This window comes from Balaenoptera acutorostrata, chromosome 11, assembly GCF_949987535.1.
Source record: "Balaenoptera acutorostrata chromosome 11, mBalAcu1.1, whole genome shotgun sequence".
In the NCBI taxonomy this organism is placed as follows: Eukaryota; Metazoa; Chordata; class Mammalia; order Artiodactyla; family Balaenopteridae; genus Balaenoptera; species Balaenoptera acutorostrata.
In genome coordinates this window covers 105554733-105575056 of record NC_080074.1, presented here as the reverse complement: position 1 = coordinate 105575056, position 20324 = coordinate 105554733, and the positions used below count along the sequence as shown (strand labels likewise).

General features: G+C 52.6%; 2 protein-coding genes across 2 annotated transcripts in view; one reads left to right on the top strand and one right to left on the bottom strand.

Moving 5' to 3' along the window:
• Positions 1-20324, bottom strand: part of WNT5B (Wnt family member 5B) — a 90025-nt gene that overhangs the window by 39885 nt on the left and 29816 nt on the right. The gene's annotated exons all lie outside the window — the stretch shown is intronic.
• FBXL14 (F-box and leucine rich repeat protein 14) lies at positions 3110-6887 on the top strand. Its single transcript, XM_007178643.3, has one exon. The coding sequence runs from the start codon at positions 3641-3643 to the stop codon at positions 4841-4843; it is 1203 nt and encodes a 400-aa protein (XP_007178705.1). The 5' UTR covers positions 3110-3640; the 3' UTR covers positions 4844-6887.

The following is a 20324-nucleotide window of genomic DNA, read 5'->3' as shown; positions in this document are numbered from 1 at the left end:
TGCGGAGCACAGGCTCTAGGCATGCAGGCTTCACTAGTTGTGGCACGCGGGCTCAGTAGTTGTGGCTCGCGGGCTCTAGAGCACAGGCTCAGTAGTTGCGGCACACGGGCTTAGTTGCTCTGCGGCAGGTGGGATATTCCTGGACCAGGGCTCGAACCCGTGTCCCCTGCATTGGCAGGCGGATTCTTAACCACTGCACCACCAGGGAAGCCCTGGACACATATATTCTTGAATGAGGAGTTTAAAAGCTACGGATCTCTTCTGATCTTTCCTGCCTCTCTGTGTGAGGAAGCATACATCTTTTTTTTTTTTTTTTAATATTTATTTATTTGGTCGTGCCAGGTCTTAGTTGTGGCTCGTGGGCTCCTTAGTTGAGACATGCGGGCTCCCTAGTTGTGGCATGAGAGCTCTTAGTTGCGACATGCATGTGGGATCTAGTTCCCTGACCAGGGATTGAACCCAGGCCCACGGCATGGGGAGCGTGGAGTCCCAACCACTGCGCCACCAGGGAAGCCCCAGGAAGTTTACATCCTTAAGTAAGCCTCATCTTTGGGTTGGGCCTCACAATTTTCCCAGGCCCCACCCAGATGAAAAACACACCCTATCTGAAAAACCAGTGTCTTTAAAATTCTCGGTAAAGTTTTAGAGACTCTGTACACAGGGCTATCACCTCTGCTTCTAAACAGAAGTTCAGAGCTCATTCAGAAAAAAACTTCACCTTGGTTGCAAGCTGTTGAATCATATACAAAAGTCTCAACCTGGACTCAAAATATGAGTAGCTGTCCACAGGACCCTCTACATTGATATACATCTTCTCCAGACCACCAGTCTCTGGTCCATAATTCCCTCCACCTATTTTTGTGTCCTAAATCACAGCCTAAACTGAAACCCCCAAGAAGCCAGTGCACGTGAAACTATCCCTACTCTCCGGGTTGCATTAGGAACAATGCGAAATGTCGGGCTGAGACAGGACTCAGAGAGGCTCATGGTTTCCCAGCGGGTAACTGTTGAGAAGATCCCTGGAGATTATCCAGTCAATCTGCCCTAGTGAAACACAAGGACACTGAGCCTCGGAAAGGGGAGACACTTCCTCCATGCCCCAGACTCAGCAGAGGGTTCACCTGATGCCACTCTTGTTTCCCCACTAATGTGCATTTTCTAAGATACTTCTTGATGTTTATTCTCCTGTTTATTGAAAGTGAACACAATCATATTGCTGAAAATCCTTGTCATATATGTTTGAACGCCTTACATAAAAGGTCCTGAATTAATACCATTCTAGAGTTAAACTCAAGAAAAAACTTCGCGAGAGCTAGGAGCAGGTGGTCCACTTCTCGAGAAAGTGCTTCCAGGCACCTCTGAACTACTTTTCAGACTTGAGAGCAGCAGCGGGTCTGGAGGAGGGACACGGCTAAGCTCCTTCTCTTCAGGTCAGCCACCCCGCCCCCCACTGGTGGTCTAGCACTTTGTTTTGTGATAAGGAGGATTAAGGTGTTGTGGATTAAGACCTTGATATCAACACAAACACATCTACATCCACAGAACAACAGAAAAAGTCACTTCACGTAGCGTGTAAGGTAAAAGTTTGGGCAGCAGTGACGGAGACCAGTGTATGCCTAGATACAGCCCAGGAGAAGAGTGCCAACCCAGGTGCAGCCCAGAATTGAGACTCTCACTGCACAGCACGTTTGGAATCCTCTAGATGACCAACACAACCCAACATGATTCCAGGAGGGTTATAAAAATCTCTGGGCCTTGCACCACGTGCATCGTGGGTGAAGGATTTTGCTTCTGCATTTCCTGATTTAGGAACAGGGGAGGTGGGTGGCAGTCTACAAAGGTATTATGCCTATTACTTATCTGTATGTACTTGGCCCGCTACTGGTCTCCTGGGCAAAAGAGAAGTAAGTGGCCAAAAGGGAACCTCATACACTGAATACGGAACCCAGTCAAAACCTTGTTCAGGTTCTCGAAGAATCAATGAAACCATTCTCTGTTTTTGATAGCTGAACCAGACTGTCTTGCATCTTGTTGTGTGGATTCACAAATTCCTTAAAAACACAGAGGGTCATTTTTCTGGTTCCAAAATTCTTGGTTTGAAGGTAGTTAAAATGAAACTTTTGAAACCCTATCCTCTGAGTGGGCATTTAAGACCCAGGAGCCACGGTCTAGACTGGCGCATTCCATGGTTCCAGAGAACACAGTTTGTAAAGGAACAGACATTTGCTGGAGCACCTTAAACCAAGCCCAATCGTCACTCTGTTTTGTCAAAAGATAAAATTGTATCGGCACATACGAACACACTGACTGTCGGCACAACTGGGCCCTTCATCGTCTAAGAGGCTGACAAGAAAGAAAGCGGTGGCGGTAAGGGTTGAGGGGAGGCTGCTCCCTCCGGGCGCGAGGCAGGCGGAGGCGACGCGGCGCAGCCCAGGGCTGCCGGCCGAGTGCGGAAGCGGAGGAAGTTGAGATGCAGAAGGAGCCGAGGGAGCGCACTGGCGGCGGTGTCTGGAAACACCCGGAACATGCTAGAAGGAAGTGGTAATGGCTAGATCCAGAGTGCGCACTGGGGGAGGCCGTGCTCGGCTAAGGGACGCGCGGGTAGTCCTGAGTTTCTCCCCAGTTTAGGGCACAAGACTGGAGAGAAAAGAACCGTGGGAAGCCGCCCACTGGGGAGGACCGAGGAGGTGGCCGAACAGACGCGCGGCGGGGCCCCGGGGACGGAGGCGGGGAGGAGAGCGGGGCGGTCACCGAGCAGCGGTCCGGGGAGGAGGGTCTTGCGGGAGGATAAAGGGAGCGGGCGGGAGGCTGGGCCGGGAGCGCGCGGGGAGGCCTCGAACCCGGCGGCGCGGAGCCTAGACGCGGGCCGGGCGTGGCCGGCGGCTCCTTGCGGGCGGTGGAGGCGGCGGAAGCGGCGGCGGCGGCGGGCCCGGCCGGCGCCCCGACGGCGCGCACAGGGTTAACCCGCGGCGGGCCGGCGCTCGGTTTCCAGGACAACGCCGGCAGTTCCGGCGCGCAGGCTCGTACCATCGCGCGCGCGCGGGGGAGCGCGGGGGGCGGGGGCGCGGAGGCGCGGAGAGCAGCGGGTCCGGCCCGGACGCCCCCGGCGCGGCCGCCGCTCGCCCCGGGTCGGCTCCGCGCGCGCGCTCCGTGCCGGCCGGCGCTGCCCCGCGCGCGGACGCGGGGGCCGAGCGCGCGCCGGCCCGAGGTCCCCCCGCCGGGGCGGCCGAGTGCGGGCGGCCCGCTGGCAGCTTTGAAAAGCGGGCGAGGACAAAGGCGGCCGCAGCCTCCCGGCGCCCAGCCCGAGCGCGCAGCCCGGCCCGCGCGGCGCCGGAGGATGCGGCCGGGGGCGCGGCGGCGGCGGCGGCGGGGCGCGCGGGGCGGCGCGGGCCGGGCGCGGCAGGGCTGAGCCCAGCAAGGGCCGGGCTGCGGGGGCGCCCGCCCGGGATGTGAGCGCCGAGCGCGCCGGGCGGGGAGGGCGGGCAGGGCGGCAGGAAGGACGCGCGGACGGGAGGAGGAGCGGCGCCGAGCCGGAAGGCGGGAGGCGCGTCCGTTGGGCCCGCGGCGCGGCCGGCCAGCCGCCTCGTCGCTCGGGCGGGAGCGGGGCCCGCGCCTCCTCCCGGGCGCCGCGGGGAGGAAGATGGAGACGCACATCTCGTGCCTGTTCCCCGAGCTGCTGGCCATGATCTTCGGCTACCTGGACGTGCGCGACAAGGGGCGCGCGGCGCAGGTGTGCACGGCCTGGCGGGACGCCGCCTACCACAAGTCGGTGTGGCGGGGGGTGGAGGCCAAGCTGCACCTGCGCCGGGCCAACCCGTCGCTGTTCCCCAGCCTGCAGGCCCGGGGCATCCGCCGGGTACAGATCCTGAGCCTGCGCCGCAGCCTCAGCTACGTGATCCAGGGCATGGCCAACATCGAGAGCCTCAACCTCAGCGGCTGCTACAACCTCACCGACAACGGACTGGGCCACGCGTTCGTGCAGGAGATCGGCTCGCTGCGCGCCCTCAACCTGAGCCTCTGCAAGCAGATCACCGACAGCAGCCTGGGCCGCATAGCCCAGTACCTCAAGGGCCTGGAGGTGCTGGAGCTGGGCGGCTGCAGCAACATCACCAACACCGGCCTCCTGCTCATCGCCTGGGGCCTGCAGCGCCTCAAGAGCCTTAATCTCCGCAGCTGCCGCCACCTCTCGGACGTGGGCATCGGGCACCTGGCCGGCATGACGCGCAGCGCGGCCGAGGGCTGCCTGGGCCTGGAGCAGCTCACGCTGCAGGACTGCCAGAAGCTCACGGATCTGTCTCTGAAGCACATCTCCCGGGGGCTGACGGGCTTGAGGCTCCTCAACCTCAGCTTCTGCGGAGGCATCTCGGACGCAGGCCTCCTGCACCTGTCGCACATGGGCAGCCTGCGCAGCCTTAACCTGCGCTCCTGCGACAACATCAGTGACACGGGCATCATGCATCTGGCCATGGGCAGCCTGCGCCTCTCGGGGCTGGATGTGTCCTTCTGTGACAAGGTGGGGGACCAGAGCCTGGCTTACATAGCGCAGGGGCTGGACGGTCTCAAGTCCCTTTCCCTCTGCTCCTGCCACATCAGCGACGACGGCATCAACCGCATGGTGCGGCAGATGCACGGGCTGCGCACACTCAACATCGGGCAGTGTGTGCGCATCACGGACAAGGGCCTGGAGCTGATCGCCGAGCACCTGAGCCAGCTCACCGGCATCGACCTGTACGGCTGCACCCGCATCACCAAGCGCGGCCTGGAGCGCATCACGCAGCTGCCCTGCCTCAAGGTACTCAACCTGGGCCTCTGGCAGATGACGGACAGTGAGAAGGTCAGGTGAGGGCGGCAGCACCAACTCCCCCGGCCCCGCCCTGTTCGTCCTCATGCCACCGCCGCGGCCCCCGCGCTCACTCGACACGCACACGTAGACCCAGAGCACTGCCGCGGACGCGGTGGGGGCCATGACGCGGAGCCCCAGGCTCGTCCTCCCCTCCCCCCCCTCGTTGCGTCCGGGGTCCCTCCGCCACCCACACCCACACCCTCTCCTTTTCCCCGAGGATGCGGAGATGGACTCGCCACCCACCAGCCACTCCTCCCAGCAGGGGTTTGGAGGACGGATTGAGCTACTGTATCCCCGCCGCGCTGCATTTGGAAACGGGGGGTGGGGAGTGACCAGTCCTTTCAGCCCTGGGGAGTTGGGGAAAATGTCTGCCTTCACTTAAGCTTTCATTTGAATACTGTGATCTGGTTTTTATTTCGAAACGTATAAAAGCAAACCCAACTACAACGGCCTTTTCACCCTTCTTCCACTTCGTAACTAATCGCAGTCTCTCATCAGTCCTTTGACAGTACTCTGCTACTCACGCTCATTTCATTTGTATTGTCCTTCTTTTTTTATTTTTTGAAGAAAGTTGACATCATGGTCTCTTTTTTTTTTTCTGTTGAGTATAGTCTATATATTATATATATATAAATTATATATATATATGTGTGTGTGTATATATATATATACATATATATATATGTGTGTGTGTGTGTGTGTGTGTGTGTATGTCTGGCTACCTCGTTTTAGTTTACTTTTTTCTCTGAAGCCCTGGAATTCTACAAGAGAGATATTTTGAGACTGAAACATTTTTGTGCCTGGACTGGAAAGATGCCCATCGGGTTTGTACATCTTTTTTGTTTTGGCTTCTTCCCAAACCCCATCCACCCCGTGTATCCCACTTCACATTCTGGCTCTGCTTTCCTTTTTCTCCTTGTCCATAGGGATTTGAGGGCCCAGCCGTGATCCTAAATCTTGACTTAATTTATAGCACAAATGTGTGGGAGACATGAGAGTCGGACTGTTTTTGTTTTTTGGTTTTTTTTTGTCTGTTTGAGATGCAGATTGTGTCTTGAAAATGATGATTATATATGCAGATTCTGCCCTGCCCTCACCCTCTTGCAAGTTTCCCCACGAAAAGGTCACACAGTGAGGGTTCCTGTTGGGAGCAGAGGAGCCGAGTTGGCTTCCAGAGCCCCCGGGGCTGTAATGTGAAGGGGAGGAGACCGAAATTCATGTCTTATCTCTGTTCTGTTAATAAAACGGGAGTTTGTGGGTTTTTAAAAATTCTGTTTCTAAATGGAGGAGTAGATGCCTTTCTTTATTTTGATGGGGGTTGGGACTTGTGGCTTTAAAAAAAAAATCACTTTTGTGTAGGATGTACATTTTTGTTGGATTTTTTTTTGGTTTATTTTTTTTTAGAATCCTCCACAGCAACATGCGAGACCATGGAGTTAAAGAAACCCAGAGACCTTTATCAGTTAATTGTACTGTTTGTGAATTTGTATAAATAATAACAAAGATCCTCTTAAAACGTTTATATTCTTACAGTAAAAGGTTAAACTGATATTTATATAATAAAAGAGGAAATATGAAGTATGTTTTTGAAAAAAAAAAACCAAAAACAAAAGCCTTGTATCTGTGCATTATTTTTAAGGCAGTGTGTGTTTGGGTCCAGGCCACAGTAGGAGGTGCTGTTTTGCGTCTCTGAAGTAAAAGTATAAGATGCAGAGTTCCGTGCAGCCTGTGTGGTGTGAGCTCATGGTGAAAAATTTATCCTGTATAAGGTTCACCACTGACATCTACATGTTTTGTTGCTAGAAATGTGATTGGAATGGAGATTTATATAATTTCTGGTTCTGAACTGTCAACAACATGGAAATTTAAAGAAACTGAACAAAATGAAACTTCTTCTTAAACCAGATTTGTAAAGAGTCACAGTTTCACCAGGGTGGCCAGTTTTTCTCCACATGGACATGAGATCTAGGGGTGATGTTCAAGAAATGCCTCCTGAGATGTGGAAGTGGGAAGAAAGATGGGTTTCTTGACCCTGAGGGGGTGTGGGGAGGCTGTGAGGGGGCGGGGAGGGCGCCAGGGCCATTGTTGGGAAAGTTAAGGGCGCTCAGTCATGCGGACTGGGGCTCAGTGTGAGCAGTGCGGCAGGGCGGGGGCGTGGGCCCCTCCTTAGCATTCCCCGCCAGCCCCGCCAGCGCCGCCGGCTTGGAGCACTTTCCTGGGGGCGGGGAGGCCGGCCTGGAGTTCTTGCACATTTGCATTTTAAGAAGGCGGCCACTCGAACCCTGGTGAGGGTTCTTAGACTGAATTGGGGCTGAATACCAACAATTCCAGCAAAGAGCTCCCTTTGGTAGACAATAACTAAATCATCTGACACCCTGTGGTTGGGCTGTGGAAACGGAAGTGTATAAATGCTCCAGCAGTGGGGTTTTTCATATTCCTGTTTCGCAGAGGTCTGTCTTACTTGTTTCTGAGGTTTTTTTTTTTTAAAAAAATACTGATCCCTGGAAGAGCCGATAAGAATAGCACAAAACTTTCCTGGATCAACACCTCTTTCCAGGAAGAGAGCTAGAACCAGGTTTCTCTTGGGTAAGACTGTTTTGTAAAGTTTCCAAGCTTGCTGTACGGGCCTGTCACAAAAGCTGCATTGTTCCTTCTTGGAGAGCCATCACAAGTGGGTCTAATGGAGCCTGACACTAGATCCATCTTCCTTTTCTTTGGGGAAGGTGTGAATCTCTTTCTTCCCTCTTACGTTACAGTGCTTACTGCCTGGAAAAAAAAAAAGAAATGTGTGAACCCCAGTAAGAAGAGACTCTGAATCAGGGTCAGCTTTCTGATTTAGCATTTGCCTCTACAGCGCGTGAAGCTTCCACAGGCTGTGAGTTCTTAGGCTATTTTTCTTCTTCCAAGAGACCGTGTGGCTGTGCAGATTCGGTCAGTAAGAATCTGGGCACCTCCTAAGTCTTAGGCTCTGTGCTCACCTCCTTCATTTAATACAAAAAGTAATCCTACCAACTATTACTGGAAGGTTTTCTGTTTCTCTGCTTTGTCTTGGCTTTTACTTTAAAGGTTAAATATAAGCTTGACTCAAGGCTGAGTAAATTACTGTTTGGAAGTTAAGATCACGGGCCTGGTGTCCTCATCCTGAACTGGGCCTAGTTTAGAATGTATCTGGAGTGTCTCGGGAAAGATGAATAAACCTCCTTGCATCAGTCAGAGGCGACTGCTTATCCCTCAACCTTGTTTGACAGAAAGAAAGGAATCAGGGTTGAGAACCAATGGTGTGCTCTGCCTGGTACTTGAAAATTTCTCCCAGTCCTCAAAGCAACCTGCTGAAAGGTACCCTCTTTTCCAGATAAGAATACTGCTCGCCTAAAGTCAGCCAGCCACTAAGTCCAGCCCCCTTCCACTCCAGGAGAAGGATCAGCTACTGATCGCCCCTTGGTTTCCAGGAAGGCGACCTCCCAGAAGCGAGTGATGGCTGTCTGAACCCAGGATGGACAAGCTCAGGCCAAGGGCACCACTTGGAAGGGAGTAAAAGTGGATTTGGCCTCACCATACCTACAGGAATGGAAGGAAATGCTTTTAAAGAATAGAAGCACTAAGAACATGAGTGGATATGTAATATGTGGGTGGTGCACAAGTTAAGAGGCACTTCAGGGCAATTTTTAGAATAACAGAAAAAACCTGGCTCAGGTATTTGCCAAAACTTCAGAACTGAAAAAACAAAATAGGAACTTAGTGTAAACTTTATCATCTAGAAGCAATAAACCTGTGGAACTGTGTTGGTGGCAGTCAGGAAAGGGTTCCACGTACTTGTCCAAGACTCATGGGGCAAAAGCCATGAAACATCTGCTGAAAAGATGATGTGTAAGTGAACGGCAGGGTTCAGTGTCTGCAGCCCCCTCAGGACCATGACAGGCCTCTAGCTAAGAGCACTGGGTGTCGCCGAATAATTCTCCCTGCCATAGACGCCTTCCTGCCCAATTCCTCCGTCCTAAGGTGGGGAGGGCCCACTTGATTTATCCCACCTCTGGCAGCAGTGACAAGTATGCTTGCCTAACTTACGGTACATCCTTAAACAGTTAAGAAAATTCAAACTGATCATATTCTTTAATGATTCAAGTCAACAGCAAAGATCTGAAAAAGCCAATGTTCCTTTTATGGCAGTTTCTTTTTAAAGGTAAGAGCCTTCCCTTAAACGGAAACATACGATATGTAAATTGAAGCATGGCTTATCCCCCAGATCCAGGTGCTTTCCCGCAGTGGTTATTAGACAGATGCTGATCTTGCAATATAAGTAAAACCCTTCCCTTCCGACTTAGAGAATCTGAACTCAAGTTTTCAAAGGGGAGAGGGGAGTGGCCCCCAGGGACCACCGTGTTTCCTAAGGATAAGACCCTCTTATTAAGAGATCAGATTTGTAAAACAAAACCAAGACCTCATGCAGCTTCTGACAACCGTTCCTCTGCTTCCAGGGCTCTGCTGCAGCCAGGGGGCCAGTGAGTCAACCCATCGTTGCCCCCTCTGCTGCCCTGCCCCCCCTGCATCAGACGTCACCCCCTTTTAAAAGTTAATTCTGTCCCTTTAATAGAGGGCAAGACCTAAATTGTGTGCCACCGTGACCCCTGAGGAGTCAGGGGCGAGGCTTTTGGTGAAATCATGTGGGTCCTGGGCAAAGCGCAGGATTAGAAATCGGAAAGCTGCATCGAATCCCGAGCCAGTGCCCAGGCCACACCTCCGTCTCGTCTTGTCAAGGTGCTTGCTCAAACGGTACGGAGCCAGTTAAGTTTTTTGAAAAGTGACTGTTGGCAGACGGAGGAGACCTCGTATTTGGATCAGTGCCAACTATTAAGAATTTAGAACGTCTCCAAGGTGAGTGCACAGCTGGAAAAAGAGCGAACACTCAGGTCTCGGACAGAAAAGGGGTATTTCCAGACAGCTGTACCTTTAAATGTCCACAACTGATCAGTTTCAGCCTTTTCCTCTTTTGCAGGGGTGGCTCTGACGCGGCCTGGTGGAGCTGCCTGTACCACCTGGAGCGCTGGGTACCATGGACAAAGCCGCTCCTCCCGTTTAGGGCAAGAGGAAGTCGGCACGAGAGCAGGAGTAACGGCACGAGACGGGGTACACTGACATCCCCCCCAAACAAAACAATCCAAGTGGAATTCCTCCATCTTCTGTTTAACCCAGAAAAGTGCACATATTTTCTTCAAAGAAGACTTAAGTTTTTTATTGTCTCATCACTCTTGCACTTCGTGGAAAGGACGAATGCCCCCTGTCCTGTGTGTGCGCTTTCATCTGTGAGAGTGGACGGCATCCGGGTCACACAGGCGGGGTGTGGATGCGGCCCGCGGACGCATGGAGTCTCGACCGTGTTTGGCTTCCCTGTCTCCGGATTTGTGTTTCCCCAAAGCTGGTGGATTCCGGACATTTAATTTTATAAACGGGGAAAGAGGCTTGATGAGGGTGAAAGACTGTGCCCGGGTGACCGCCCCAGACTCTACTCATCACCGGGGAGGCGGGTCCCCAGCAGGAGGGAGCCGGGGGTCCTTCCCTGAGCTGCTGTCAAGCAACACCCGACCCCCTGCTTCTGAAGAGCTGAGCTAGAGCACATTATTTTCATATGGAGTAAACACCCCGAATGCTGAAAGTTATTATTATTATTTAATAAGCATTACTTATGCAAACTCCTTTTTCAAGGAGCCGGAAAGCTAGTGCGAGGAGTTGGTAAACGGGCTTAGGGTCCCGGGTGGCCCGAGCACGAGTGAGGGTCCAGTCGGTCCCCTGTCGTCCTCAAGCACCTGGGCCAGCTCTCCAGCACTGCTCCGTCACGGACAGTGACAAACAGACGACGCAAACGCCTGCATGCTGAGAAGTCACAACTCCACACGCCCGGGGCCGCCTGCCACAGAGAACTGAGCTGTGGGAGCACGAGGTGTTTTCTCATCACTCAAGGATAAAACGCCCTGACTTTACAGATGTTTTACCTACAAATCCCTCCCGTCCCGAAAGAGTAAAAGGGTCTAGTCTAGTGTGTTCACATCAGCACCGCTTCTGTTCCCTGCTCTCCGCGGGATGTGACCCGCCCTCCAGAGGCTCAGGCCCGCTCACGGCACCAGCGGTGACCCCCTGCCAGGCCAGGGCCTGAGCGACAGGAACGGCACAGACACAGCGGGGAAAGGCCAGTCCAGATTCATTTCTTATAAATAGTGTGGAATTACTCCACATGGTTTGGAAAGCATTGTTTTCCTCATCTAAAAAGATGATGCAAATATTTACTACAAATGTTTGCTTGTAAGAGTGTTTCTCCTTAGCAAAGGTTGACCCCAAACTGGCATTTTTATGCACACGCTTGTATACGTTTGTGTAGGAATAGCTACCGGCTTCCATTTTGCTTTTTGAGAAGTGGTCTCTAAATAGAGAGGAACCCCCAAAACTCGTCTTCATATTCCTTAGAATCTTCAGTAAAATCACCGAGGCCAAAACTGGACAGATGGGTGAAATAAGGGAGGAACTGGAACAGTTAAACCTCTCAAATTCTTAGCCTTCTTAGATGGAAGATACACTAACCAGGGCCTTCCATTTTTACCTCAGTGCTTTAAACCTTAGCTTCCCAGCTTCAAAGCCCACTGCTATGAACTACCAAAAAGAAAAAGAAAAAAGGCCAGTAGGTGTGCCTTGAGCAAACTATATGAAAATACAGCATTAAAGTGGCAACTTTGAGCTCTTCTAGTTCATTTCGAACGCACAAAATTTAGCGTCTTTCGGGGATCTACGGGACGGCAGGGTTCTGTGGCCTGAACGTTGTGGACCTCCCAGCGCAGCTTCCTGACATAGCGGGCAGAGGAGCTCTTCGGGTTTTCTGAGCCTGGACTGGATAGACGACTGGCCTTCCCAGCCTCCCTGACGTCCAGACGCCTGGCCATTGTGCTCGGAGTCAAAGGGCGACAGGACAGTGACCCATAGCAAGACAGCTGGCCTGTCTTTTCCCCACACGCCAGGGTCTAGTGCTCAACGGAATCACAGGAGGACCCGCGGAAATTCACTCCAGTAGAGCAGGGCACAGGATTTCACAGTGACAGCCTCTCTCCTGCTGGCGTCGGAAGCTAAGCTGCGTCTCTGTAAGTTAGGAGACAGGTCGCAGGGCACCTCGTGAAAGGCAGGGGTGGAAAGTCAATCTTGCCTCTTGCCGCGTTGTTCCTCGACCTGCCCATCCCCCGCAAACCCTCTCCCACCTTCTCCCACCCATTCACCCTCCCCGCGGGGATGCAGCCCTGCGTCGTGGCCACACCAGTGTCAGAGCCGGGCGTCTGGCCTCGTGCTTTCCTTTACCCCAAGTGCACTAAGACGATTTTAGGATCCGCTGTGGGGCAGAAAAGTAAAGTACGGTTCATGCAAAACTCCACGTATTTGTTTTCCACGTGGAAAGGCGGACTGTCTTTATCCACAGCGCCTGCTAGCCCCGAGACCCGTCAGCAGGTGGCAGCATTGCCTGTGAGCTGGACGCCCTCTGGCAGGTGCCCCCGGTCGCCTCCCCACAAAGACCTTCCCGGTGTGAGTGAGGGCTGGCGAGACAATCTCAGGTCGCCAAGAAGATGAAATGGAATTTTTAAGTATTGGTGGAGTCAGGGACCCCGGTGCTGGGCACTCGGTTTGGGAACAGGTATCAGATGCACCCTCGGGACGGTTCCCTGATGTAGCTGGCGGGAATCAAACGTCAACTCCTAACTTTTCTTTAAGACCATCTCATACAGATCCTGTTAGATTGCCATGTTCGGGGAGTTTGGGAGAACAACTTGGGAAAAAGTTTACACTCATACATGGAAACATCCATTTTAACAGGAGGAGCAAAAGTGCTGGCTTTTTTTTATTACACACACACACACACAAAATAGAGAGTGTACTGTTTGTGATGAAAAATTCTAGAGATCCTTTGAGGAAAAACAAAAATATTTAAAAATTTTTAGGAGTATCAATTTTTAGTTTTTTATTATCAAGATGAGTATCTTCTAAAGGAGCCCATGAAAGTGAGAATGATTAAGAGCCCTGATAAAGCAGTGAGGTAGGGCTTCCCTGGTGGCGCAGTGGTTGAGAATCTGCCTGCTAATGCAGGGGACACGGGTTTGAGCCCTGGTCTGGGAAGATCCCACGGAGCAGCTGGGCCCGTGAGCCACAACTACTGAGCCTGCGCGTCTGGAGCCTGTGCCCCGCAACGGGAGGGGCCGCGATAGTGAAAGGCCCGCGCACCGCGATGAAGAGCGGTCCCCGCACCGCGATGAAGAGTGGCCCCCGCTTGCCGCAACTGGAGAAAGCCCTCGCACGAACCGAAGACCCAACACAGCCAAAAATAAATAAATAAAGTAGCTATAAAAAAAATAAAAAAAAAAAAAAACCAAAACAGCTTTATAAAAAAAAAAAAAAAAAAAAAGCAGTGAGGTTGCTCACATACCTAAATTCCTCCCCTGGGAAACAGACATTAGGAACAGGAAGCAGAAATTAAGACAAGGAGAAAGAACTGAGCCAACTTGGCCAGATTCTGTAAAATGCCACAACGAGGGGCAGGCTGGGGTCTCCGGCCCTCTTGGCCCCGATTGTCTGGCCTCGGGCAATGAAAGCAAGGATCTGAAGGGCAGTTGGTGCAGATGTGGAATAAAAGTGTGGAAGGTGGAGGTGGCCGTGTCCCGTGGCTTCTCCTGCCACGCCGTGCCATCCCAATGAGGCTCGGCCACCAGCACGGTGACACAAAGGTCATTTTTGGTTAGAAAATGGGAGAAGAGGAAGGAGAAGCTTCTGGAACTCAGGGCCCAGGCACGAAGCAGATCACCGCTCCTGCCAGCAACCAAGAAGGTCGTAGGAAACCAGAAAACCTCCCGGCAGCTTCGTGGACTCCCAGGCTGAAATACACTGTTGTCAGTGACACACGGAGCGAATACAGATTCAGGGAAACAACCCGGATAAAGAAAACAGGTGGCAGAGGAGAGAAAAAAGGACACGGATCGCTCACGTCAAGCGGAGGGGACCAGGGCAATAAACGGAGACCAGGTGAGGTGAGTGCAGGGGAGGCCAATGGCCAGCAGGCCCAGCCTGGTCCCCAGGAGGAGCTGGGAGGGGTGCTTGGGGCCACCATCTCCGGGAGCAGCGTTCCTGGGCTGCTCGTGTTTTCAGGAGGATGGTCCTTCTTCCTCTGGATGTGTGAATCGGACACGAGACAACAATTCCGACTACTAGGTCCCCGGGCTGTCCTGAGGAGCTGGCAGTAGGGTGTCGGGCCCCCCGGTAAGGCGACGGGTCCCACTCCCAGAGCCGTCACCGTCAGGACAAAGGTTCTGTGCTACCCACTCTCCCCATCCTGCAGAGAAAACCACCCAGAAGGACAGCGTCCCAGGGCTGTTGTGTGACACCTTCTGTGTCGTGAGGCTCCCCTGGCCTGGACTCTGTCCCTCGATCCCCAGGAGTCGGGCCTCTGCGCTCTGTCCTGGCCAGCACTCGAGTCACCCCAAGGAGACAGCTGCTGTTTTAGGTAACGTGCCCAGCCCCAGCCCCAGAGGCCCCGGCACAGTGAGCAAAGCCAGGCCAGCACCGCACGTGCACTCACCCCTCACCTTCCTCTGTCCGCTCCGTCCTCCCCACAAAAGTACAGGGGCCACACGGCCATCACTGGCCCTCTGGAGTGGTCCGGCCGGGCCACCCGGTCCCCGAGTCAATGGAGACCATGATGGGGGTGCAGGCTGGCCTGCGGTGGGCGCCAGGCACGCGGTGGGCACGACCTGGAGCAGACAGGCCCCTCCGCGCAGGCCCCAAGCCCCTGGCCCAGCCTGACGCCCGGAGGGAAAGCCCCACGAGCACCCCGTGCCGGGAGGTCCCCGCGCCCTCGGCCGCTCCTGCCTCTGCACCTGCCGTGAACTCGCGGGCCGCCAAGGCCCTGTGGGCAAGTGGCCGCCGACACCTTCCCGCCTTCCCAGAGCCCAGACAGGCCGGCTGGTGCTAATCCACCCGCCGCGCAGCTCAGCAGCTCCGCTCCCCTAAGCCCCTGATAACGGTTTTACTAAAATCCTCTTTTGATGGAAAAAAATCCCAGCTGGACATTTCAGGCCTCGCACAATGTACAGGCCTGCGGGTCCCTTTCCCACCTCACAAAGGCCTCTAATCAAGTGGAAAATGTGCTGGAGGCCAGAGGTTGGGTCTGCAATTATTTTTTAAGGGATTACGGAGAAGAATAGGGGCAACGAGGCCCTTCCCCGCTTTGTTTTCCATTTGGTCCTGCTCGAGATGCCTGGGGCTGGGGGAAGCCACCCAGATCTCCGCGCACCAGGTCTCACCTCTCCCTGCCCCGTGCAAGGCTGGCATCTTTGAACACCATCGCTTCAGGAAGATTGAGAGAGTCTGGAAGCAACGTGCAGGCCCTATTCTGACCCCGTTTAAGCCCCTATTTATAAAACCACTATGGAGCGGGGGAGAGCCCTCATTCATTAACCTCTGACCCCGCTCTGTATGCAGAGGGGAGGGTCCATACGCTGCTGGGGCTGGGGGCATTCACTGGGGCTTCCCAGGCTTTGGAGGGCAAGAGGTCGTGTTCCCAATGTCGCCAGATCCCCTCCTCCTTATTTATATACATTGACCCTTCCCCTCACACTGAGCAAATTTCCAGGAAACTCCTAAGGCAAAACATGGATAAAAATACAAGACACCAACCATTTTTATCAGCCTATTTGGAATCTTCGTTTTAAAATGCACACTACAGAAGGGAGTGTGTCTTCCCTGTACATTGGGAAGGACCTTTTCTGATGTCATTCGTACAGGAACGTTCATTAAAGATCAACTGATAAAAGGTGAACATCTCAGGTTGGCCCTCTGTTCTCATCCTTCTAAACCAGCTGGTTAGTGATGTATGCAGATCCCCAGTAAAAAGGACATGGTCACAAATTCCTAAACTCATTCTGGGATGATCAAGGATTAGGCTGTTTGGCTCTGAAAGTTAGAGGTCAGCGTATATTTCAAAATAAATACCAGGCTGAGTGATAATTTTCAGGTCCTTTCTTCAAAGTCCCTAAAATAAAAGCAACTAACTACCAAAAGCAAAACAATACCTCTGGCCTGTTTTCATCAGTATTTATGACTTACTGACATGTTTTGCCTCATTGATTTTGCAGTTCTCCCTCAGAAGGACCCTAAACAATCTAGAAGTAGATGGAGAGAAACACAATTACATTTAATATCTTACACGAAACACGATGCAGATATCATACTAGTATTTTATGTTGGCCTTCATCGTTCCTTTGGTGGGTGTTACAGGAGGAGAGGACCACATAGTTCCCCTAAAGAAAGCAAGTCAGGGTGGACCCTGTGGGGTCCTCTCCCCAAATCGTGACAAACACGTTTGCTGAATCACTTCTGCTGGTTTTCAAAGCGTGACAGCTTTCTCCAGGAATGAGTAATCTTCACCCTGCTGTAGAAGAAGATGAGCTTCTCTGGAAAGGTGAAGGGATACATTTAAGGGCATCGCAGGAGACAGTTGACCATCTCTAAAGTACAGCCTGGGGGGGCCTGGCTCCTGAAATAAGGGCAACTCATGAGATAAGCCTGCCTTACAGGGGAGAAGGGGAGAGGTCCCAAAGCCTCCTCTCCCAATATACTTCCTGAGTCGCCACTCAGAATGCTGGCTTACCTCTGTCCTGGGCTTACCACCATTATTTTGGTATTCGTCATTATTCTTATACTTCTCCATCCTTTTAACATACTCTGTTGAACAGAATATCAGTTGTTTTCAAAGCCACTCTTCTTACCAAAACCAGTTTGGGGGAGAGTAAAATAGTAATTTGGAAACAATAATCTGATAAAATAGGGACAGCAACGCATCTCAGATTTCTCAGGGCAGATGAAACTTTTCGTACTTTGGAATGTAAACCTCTTTCAGACTCTCATCAGATCACAAAGATTTCTAAAAATCAACTTAAGACCAACTCTCTTAATTTTCCATTCAAAATACAAGATGAACATACTTAGAATTAAGAAGTACAAAATATGGGCTTTCAAATTAACTACCAGAAAGTTTTGTTCAAGGTCTAAAGAGAGAAGGAAATTATCTCTTGAGGTTGAAATGTTATCAGTCCAGGAATGAATAGTCTTCATCCTGCTTTAGGAGAAGATGAACTTCTCCTAAAGGTGAAGTGATACATTCAAGGGCATCACAGGAGACAGTGGACCATCTCTATTCCGAAGAAGATATGAAACACTGCTTCTCCCGATCACACTGGGTGGGGAACTACAGGAGAAACAGAGCCTCATTTATCCACAGTATTTTCTTCAGCTCTTCCTCTCCTGCTCTTGATGAACCAGGTGACATCTCACTCCTGCCCCAACTGTCTCCGTGGGAATTGCTTCATATTTCTGAAATTCTCCTGTTCACTCGTTTTCCATCGTTACGGGCACACTCATATTCTGACTCACCCAATTCTCTAAACCACCATCTCCATGCCTAACAATCTCAATTCAGCATCTGCAGGCCCTGCGGGGACCACCGCATTCCTGACTCTGAGGCCCTCGGCTTCCCTGCCCTGCCCTACAAGCCCATCCCCAGCACCTCCCAACAGCCACGGAGCTTCCCAGAAACATCCAGACTGTGGTGGCCAGAGAGTGATGGCTGCCATTCCTGTAGTTGACTGGCAATCTCTACACCGAAGCTTTTAAACATTATTATTACTACAATATGCCTGCCTATTTAAGGCTGTTCTTAAAAGTGATACATAAATCTTTATTTCAAAAATCTGTGGACTTCCCTGGTGGTCCAGTGGTTAAGACTCCACACTCCCAACGCAGGGGGCCCAGGTTTGATCCCTGGTCAGGGAACTAGATCACACACGCCCCAACGAAGATCCCGCACACCGCAACTGAGACCCAGTGCAGCCAAATGAATAAATAAATATTTTTAAAAAAAAGACCCAAAAATCTGTATTAAAAAAAATCATCCAGAATAGAAAAATCTGGATGGCAAAGCTGCCTTTTGATCTTCATCTGATGCCACTTCCCTCCCCTGAGGGGCCCCGTGACGGTGGACCGTATCCTTTTGGACCCAACTCCAGCTTTCAGAGTTGACAACAGTGGTGAGGTGACAAATGCCCCCAATTTGGGGCTGATGATCTTATTCTTGATCTGTATAAGATCTTGAAATTAACCATCTGTCAGCACAGGTTAGGCCCCCAGAAGGTCCACGGTAATCGGGCAACTGAGGCTACTTCCCCCTGGGTCTCCAGCTTCAGAACCTCTTCTAGGTCCTCCCTGGGACGATGATGAGTTTATCTACGTGGTGCTGACAGTCACGCGGCAGGGCTGATAGCGCTTGAGCCCGGCTTTATCAGTTATGGAGCTAAAACCGCTTTAAGAGCCTATAAAAACGCTGACAAGTATTCCTTCTGACCAACCCATATGACGGTGGGTTCACATCACAAGAGCCTGCCGGTTTATTGGGATTAATTCCTAACTAATAGTTAAAATGCTCGAGTTTATGAATGACTTTTTAAAAATACAAATTAGTGTGGGCTCAAGGCTATCTTTCGCTTGGTAAATGTTTATTTGGCAGTGATCGTGGCAGAGGCCCTGCTCGGGCTTCCTTGCAGACCCCCTTCTCGGTGCCCAGAGGAGTGTCTCCTGTGTGTTTCAGGGGGAAACACAGTAGGTGGGGGGGGTCCTGCTTCCCAGAGCGCTCGGTGCAGGAGGCCAGGCCGCGGCCCAGGAGGCGGAGCTGAGGTTCACGCCATCCAAGGCCAAGTTCCCTCCAGCCCAGGCCCCTGGCTCGGGTCAGCCAGGCCGGCCTGGACTTTGTCAGTGACGCACACGCTAAAGAGCCTCGAGGGAGGCCAGGCCGGCCCAGGTCCCTGATGTCCAGGATGGTTTGAGTTGTTCCTGCAAACCCTCCGGTCACTCTGTTCTATCAGAGAAAGGGTTTGTGAGAAGGAAAGGAGTGATTTAAGGGTTCCTCCTGCCCTTCGAAGCCAGTGAAATGTAGACAGAAACCCCGCTGGGCTGTGCGGCGGTGGGGGGCATACCTTTGCGGGCATCTCCGGGTAGACAGGAGCCCAGGGCGCAGGCCCCCGTGTCAGGGGCTCCCCTGCGGCCGGGACCCCGTTGCCCCAAGATCCCATAGAGGGAGAAGGTTGGGGGCTCGAGCCCAGCCTGCATGCTGGGCTCGGTGAGCCCCAGGAGGCAAGACGCCGCCCTGAGGGTGGCACCTGCCCTCACCCTCCCTCCACGAGTGTGAAAACCCAGCACACGCTCCGCTCCCCGTGGCTCCCGGGAGGCTGCCAGGCACCTCCGTGGGCTCCCAGGACCGTCAGCTCCGATGCAGACACAGCTGGACAGAAGCCAACAGCAGCTCCGGGGGCAAGGACCCCGGTGCTGGGGGTGGAGAGGGTCCACCGGATCCCAGAGCATCCTGCGTGAGCTTCACATGTGGGCTTCTGGGGCGAGCGGGAGCTGGGAGACCAACAAGGACGGGGACGTGGTCCCAGGGCCCCTGTCAGTGTTTATTTAAAGTGCCTTTAACCCCAGTCCTGCACAAAGCCCTGTGCTCATGGCTGGAATACTCAGGGCCAGAGACAGGTAGGTAGGTAGGTAGGTACCTACTAGGTAGATAGTCTGTCTAGCCTGACTTTCTTTTTGTTCAGCTTTTAATCAGCATCTCCTGAGAAACTGAACTACTTTTATCTCAAAGTGGAAGAAACGAACCCTAGTGAGCAAAGGAGGATAAAGCCGTAGAGGATCTTCATTTTTATTTTAATAGAAGTTTTTTTTCTCCCTCAGGGTTTTGCTTATCTGTCCATATACGTCCATAGGAAATATTATTCTTAGAGTCCAGAGTCTGTTCACGTTTGTTTGTATAGATTTTTAAGGGCAAATGAAAGACAAGCAGAGTATGCTTTGACTCTAAGTGTTGTACTTAGATGGTGTGTTTAGATCTTCCTCATCTAGCTCAGGAGCAATTTGTCTATCATGACTGACCTAAAAGTACTTTTGAAACACACTATCGAGTTCATCAAAGACGGCTTGTAAAAGAAGGCCCCTAACTTTTCCAACAAACTCCTACCAACCTCTCGATGACCCTGACGATGCTCGAATTGTACTGAAGTGCTCAGCGGAACACCTGGGGCTGCGACCAGCCAGGTCCCTAGGGAAGGCAGGCTCCTGCTTCCTGCCCACACCCGACCGTTAAAGCAGGCACAAGGCAGGTCTGCAAAACTTCGTGGGGTTTATTATCGCCGAGGCCCCAGACTTGGAACCCTCAGGGGAAGGGTCTGGAGATCGCCCCGGCCAAGCCGGCCGCGTGGCCCTCATCAGCTCCTGGGTGCGTGCGCTGGCCCCGCTCCGCCACCAGCCTGCACGCGCCCCGCCTCTGGGTCACACGCCGCTTCTCCAGGTGTGGTCTCTGGATGACTTTTACACGGGAGTCACCTGGGTGCTTGCCAACAATGCATTTTTCAGGGGGAAG

Coding starts and splice junctions, on each gene's coding strand:
- FBXL14 (XM_007178643.3), top strand. CDS start 3,641: ATGGAGACGCACATCTCGTGCCTGTTCCCCGAGCTGCTGGCCATGATC.